Raw genomic sequence first — 5,980 nt, 5'->3', positions numbered from 1 at the left:
ATTTATAGCCATTATAACATTCCTATAACAGTAAAGGCTCAATACGTATCTTTTCATAGCTTCTGAACTCTGTTTTTTCAGGTTTGGGCTCGCCAAAGCAATTGGTTTCTCAGCTCCTTCGTAAATGTTAGCTCAGAAATTAAATCAAGGGTTGTTACTGCCTGCCCATTTAGTGTTAACTTTGCGAGCATTCACCCTAAGGTGAATTGGGGATCTTATTAATGTTTACGAATATCTTAAGCGTGGGAGACAGAGGGATTTGGCCAACCTCTTTTCAGTGGTTTGTGGGGACAGGACAAGGGGCAATGGCCACAAATTGGATGACAGGCAGTTCCGCACCAACATGCGAAAGAACTTCTTCACGGTGAGGGTGACGGAGCACTGGAACAGGCTGCCCAGGGAGGTTGTGGAGTCTCCTTCTCTGGAGATATTCAAGGCCCGTCTGGATGCCTACCTGGGCAACCTGCTCTAGGGAACCTGCTCTGGCAGGGGTTTGGACCCGATGATCTCTTGAGGTCCCTTCCAACCCCCGCAGTTTTGTGATTCTGTGATTCTGTGACATTCCCTTTCTGAGTCTTCCATAATTAAAATGCTGTTATTTAATTACTCTCTCCTAACTTTCCGTTAGAAGTCATCATTAGGAAGAGCATCCTCGGTGCATGTGGCGTGCAAACATTATCCAGTCGTTTACTCTCTATGACTAAGAACCTAGAGAGCTCGTCTGTTATGGAAAATGATCAAATTGATGTTAGAACAGTTGATTCTACTTCCTTTTGAGAGATTGAATACAAATTCAATCTGAGATTTCCGCATTTAAAAATAATAATAATAAGAAGAAAAAGACAACTGGAACTGGAAAAGTTTTATTATTCAACCAGATTAACTCCAGAACAATCAATCTATGAACTAACAGACTATGAACCTGTAAGGGGGTGCTGCTATCCCTTCTGTCTCCAGTGGGTCCCATGCTAGGGTGCCATTCTGTCGCCTGCAGCTGCCCTGTCTTGGTCGCAGGTGCAGGTCGGGCAGTGGGGGGCTGCCAGGGGCTGCCAGCTGGGTGGCTGCAGCATGGCCATAGCAGAGGCTGCTGCCAGCAAGGCCACTGGAAAGAGTGGGTGACCGAAGGGAAGCAGGGCGGCCGAGGGAGCCTTCGGAGCTCCTGCATTTGGGCACAGGGGAATCTGGGCAGGTAGGACGTGGTGTGGGGAGGGAGCAGGAACGGCAGCTGAGGTCTGGCTGCTGTTTGACAGCAGCAGGGAGGGGTCCAGGCGCTGCTGCTTGTCCCTGCCTGCTGCTGCAGCAGGATCTGGCAGGGTGGGAGCAGCGCCCTGCGAGGCTGTATGGGCACCGCTGGCTTGAGGGGTGGCTTTTGCCCAGCGCTTGGGGAGTGACGACCCCGCGGGTGCCGCTGGCTGTGTGTCTTCTTCTGGAGCTGCTGCCAGCGGGTCCTCCTCATCCATATCAGCATCTCTCCACCCAGGCTGGGCATAGAGGCTGCTGCTGGGGCAGCTCTCATCCAGCCCCGCCTGCAGGGCTTTCCTCTTCAGAGCAACTCGTCGCTTGCAGTTCTTGAGCAGGTGGGGAGAATCTCTCTTGAAGTTGGGGTTATGGTAGTAGAGTATCTAAAAATGCAAAGGAGAAGAATTAGTTGCTACCGGTTTGGGACTGAGAAACAGCAAGATACAAGAACTAAGAATTTTGATTGTTAAAGGCAATCATGGGTTAAAAAGATCTATTGTCAGTTTAAGCCTAAAGCTTAGGCTGACTAAAACTTAATGATACAGTCCTGATGATACAGTTCTGGTACGTTGCAAATGTCTTAAAGTAAGTAGACTCATCATAGCCCGATTTATTTATCTTTCTGCTCCATGGGTTCAACCTCATTGGATACAACCCAAATGTATTTTATCTGCATTTCTACTACTCAGCAATGCTACCTCAAAAATACCTGGAAGTAGCCTGAAAAAGAAATTAAGATCAGAACATCTACTGTTATCCTCATCTCCTCCATTGCCAAGGCTTATTTTATTGGAACATCCATCTCTCCCACCAGAATATTGTGAGAATTGGTTCACGTGTGGAGCAATAGAGGTACCTTCCTATGATCAGAAAATGCATCCTCTTCTTTTGGAAATTCAGGAGGCGAGGGAGATCTTTGCAAGTCCTGTTGCAGTTTGGTGAATCCGTACAGATTAAGTTGACGAATGAAACTTTTCATACTCTCAGTCTCAAAAACTCTCGGAGGCCTTGTCCTTCCCAGCACTTCCACTTTAAACATTTCCTCATCGATCACGATATAGTTTCCAGAGTAACCCCACCAGATGGCCTTAAATTCGTCACTCTCAGCCAGTTGCCAGAGTTTCTTTGGGAAGCTGAGGGATGAGAAGACGTTGCCGTTGCCAGCGTTCTCCTCAGAAGAATTATGAGGAACATGTTTGGTCTCGTGGTCATCAGTGAGAGCTTGGGGATCTTTTTCTTCCCTTGTTGATGCTACAGGAGCATCCCAAGCTGCTCCTTTATCCTGTCCCAGAGGTTCAGGAGGAGGGGAGTCCAAAGACTCAAACAGCTTGTCTGGAGCAAAAACGTATGACGTTTCTTCTGGAAGTGGCTCCTGTTTAATTTCATTCACCTCATTGTCACTCGAGTTTCCATCTGCAGCCATTTCTGTGACCAGCTGCTTGTTGTCCTGCCAGTCAGCAAGTGAGACTCAACGGGACTGTCTGGGGGTTCTGGTGGGGGAAGCTCAAACATCACCATGACGCCCCTGTGTCACCACGATGTTATCACAGTGTGGCTCTGGTTTGCAACCTTGACATCTTCTGAAGCAAGAATGCTAGAGTGCATGAAATGTCACAAAGCTGCACCAGGTGAAGCTCAGACTGGACATCAGTAAACAAGTCTTTACTGTGGGGTGGTCAAACACTGGAACAGGCTTCCTAGTGAGGTGGTTGACGCCCCGTGCCTTCCTGTGTTCCAGAGGCATTTGGGCAATGCCCTCAATAATATGCTTTAACTTTTGGCTGGCCCTGAAGAGGTCAGGCAGTTGGACTCGATCTTTGAAGGTGCCTTCCAACTGAACTTTCTTATTGTAGGAAAACTCGCATTCCAGCTCTCTCAAGATAGTAGCAGCATCATTTCTAACAAAAAGCTTGGCCAGATGATTATAACCATTTTGTTCATTGCTAAGGGGGAAAAAATATTCATTAGGCAACCGTCACTTTGCACCGAAATACCGTTTCCATAGTTTTTGGGTTTATCTTACACATTAAAATATTAGCCTTGTTTATAATTTAATAATCTGAACTATTTTTTGTGAAATAGCACTCGGGAGCGTGTTACATTAAGGGGAAGTCATTCGTTTCTGAATAAGCAGTTTTCTCTTCAGAAATATTGGTACATAATTTTATTAATCAATACTGAAGATCACGGTTTTGGTGTATCTGTCAGAACATGGTATGGTTACATTCAATATGACTATCTACCAAGTTATCATCTTTTATTTTCTGTAGGTCTTCCATATAAGACCATGACTTCCATGACTTAAAATTTTGTCATTTTTTTACCATATGTTTTACATTCTCCATGCCATCACCTGGTTGTAGCTACTTCACTATTGCAGGGCTTACATGAGCACTTCTTTTTTTCCAGGTAGAAATTTGAATGGTTAAATGATGAAATGCTTCCTGAAAATGTTGCAGTTGTCAGCCAGGAAGTCCATGGCTCTTTTCCTGTAGGGTCCTCTCACTTGCCAGCACTACATCATGCTAGGTGGAATGCCAGACTGGACTTAAATTACGATGCCCCAAACAGTACTCGTTCGTATTAAAAACGTTTCTGAGCCAATGTATATACATTGGTGTTACTCTCTTGTTGTGGTTTAACCTGGCAGGCCACTAAGCACCACACAGCCGTTCGCTCATTCCCCCACACTCTCGGTGGGATGGCGGAGAGAATTGGGAAAAAAAAACGTAGAACTTGTGAGTTGAGACAGGAAAGGGAGGGAAAACAATAACAACAACAGCAGCAATAATATATATACAAAATGAATGATGCACAATGCAATTGCTAACCACCCACCAATTGATACCCAGCCAGTCCCCAAACAGCACCCCTCCATCCCTGGCCAAGCCCCAAAGTTTTGTTGTTCAGCATGATGCCATATGGAATGGGACATCCCTTGGGCCAGTCTGGGTCTCCTGTTCTGGCTCTGTCCCTTCCCAGCTTTTCTTTGAGCATCTCCAGCCTCCTCGCTGGCAGGGCAGCACGAGAAGTTGACGAGTCCTTGGCTCTGTGTAAGCACTGCTCTGTCACAACTGAAACACCAGTGTGTTAGCAGCAGCATTCTCATCCTAAATCCAAAACACAGCACCATACCAGCTAAGAAGAAGAAAATTAACTCTTTCCCAGACAAAACCAGGATAAGCTGTGCCATGAAAATCAAAGGAGGCCTACTTTTGTTTGTCATTCCACGATCAAAAAATAACACATTATTTCTTTTACTTCAGAAGTACTTTCAGTTCTGAGGGTGTCTCCCAGGAGTCTTGGAAAAGGCATACACAGGTAAGGAAAGAGCTCAGATAAACTGCAGTGCGGTATTTTGGCTCAAAATTAAAGACTAGGTAGAGATGGAAGGAAAAGCAGAAGATAAGGAGAGAGATGAGCTGGAGAGATGCTTTGATTATGTTGCAACAGGGTCAAAAGTGAATTGAGAAGGTCACAGCAGAGGCACAATGACATTACTTGGGAAGATGCAGCTCCTAGCTCTAGCTGCATTACCACAGCTTGTCTTCCATGACCTTTTACGATCTAAAGCCAACAGGCACTGGACAACGCCAACATTAAGACAAGTGATGAGATGCTTGGTGAAATGGAATAACCAAAGGCAAACCCTTCAGTCTGATCCTGTATGACCAAAGACAATGCACTTCAGCAAAGACACCAAGAACACTGCTATACGATTCTTGGTTGCATGCGAAGCAGTCGCACTTTTGAGGCTCATTTGCACTTTTATCAACTTCTCTGGGCTATTTTGCATGTTCTGAACTTTTGGTGCTTTCTTATAACCAGCTGGAATAACCAAAACGTTTTTATAAGTTTATCTAATACTTACTTTTATTACTAATTCTGGTTTTGTTGCATTGTATGTGCGTGGGTGAATGACTTGGGAAAAAATTTAAAAAAGGGGCTCAAAAAGTTGCATGCAACTGCTTATGATTGGACACTGCTGTAGTATCAAAATATTTACCCGCATTTAAATCTGTTAGATACCCTTACACCAACTCTATTTACTCTTTGTGGCATCTGGCTTTTGGATTAAATAATTTTCTTGCTTTCCATAGAAGGATCTCAAATATTGTTTTAATAATGACCTCGTTCATAGAAAGCCTAGCAAAGTAAGCAGTCTTTCAGGTTTCACTATTTTGGACTCCTCAAATTTCTATCTATTGAAGTCGTTTATATTTGGGACTTGGAATTACTTTTCTCCAAAATTAGCAGAAGTAAATTCAGTGATAATTGCAGGTTTTGTCTCCTTAGTAAGGATAACTGGAGAGCAAGCTGTAGCAGATGGGAACCCCGCTGGAGAAAGTCAAAAGAGGTCTTTCAGATTGTTGCAGTTGCCCGATTATATCACGGTTTAGGGAGGTGGGGCATTACCAGCTAAACAAACTGAAGTTCCTAGTCTAGGCTAATTATTGCTTTTTGTTTGTTTGTTTTGTGGCAATATTTTACTGAATATTAAGAAATTTAACACAGAAGAAAATGGTGATAACATACAGAAAGTCTATCTTGTTTAGAAGAGGGCAATTCAATTTAGACTACATATGACAATCCTGAAGTAAAAAAGACCTTACGGGTTATAACTGTACCAATTTAATTACTAAATAATTTTTCTAAAAAAACTATTTACATTGATAAATATAAATCAATAATGATCGCATCTTGGAATAGGTGGTAAATGTCTTTTAGTTTGCTGGTAGCT

At 43.8% G+C, this 5,980-nt stretch overlaps 1 protein-coding gene across 1 annotated transcript; it reads right to left on the bottom strand.

The window, feature by feature from the left end:
* Positions 1 to 2,662, bottom strand: LOC308184578 (uncharacterized protein; the record flags this gene model as incomplete). The annotated part of the gene is made up of 2 exons (XM_080571780.1): positions 1 to 1,622; positions 2,096 to 2,662. 2 exons carry the CDS (start codon positions 2,660 to 2,662, stop codon positions 969 to 971), a joined length of 1,221 nt encoding a protein of 406 aa, XP_080427906.1. The 3' UTR covers positions 1 to 968.
* Between the last annotated feature and the right edge of the window lie 3,318 nt (positions 2,663 to 5,980).

This window comes from Anser brachyrhynchus, assembly GCF_964034855.1.
Source record: "Anser brachyrhynchus genome assembly, chromosome: 1".
Classification (NCBI taxonomy): domain Eukaryota; kingdom Metazoa; phylum Chordata; class Aves; order Anseriformes; family Anatidae; genus Anser; species Anser brachyrhynchus.
The sequence above is the reverse complement of the archived record's forward strand: the minus strand, read 5'-3'. Positions and strand labels throughout refer to the sequence as shown.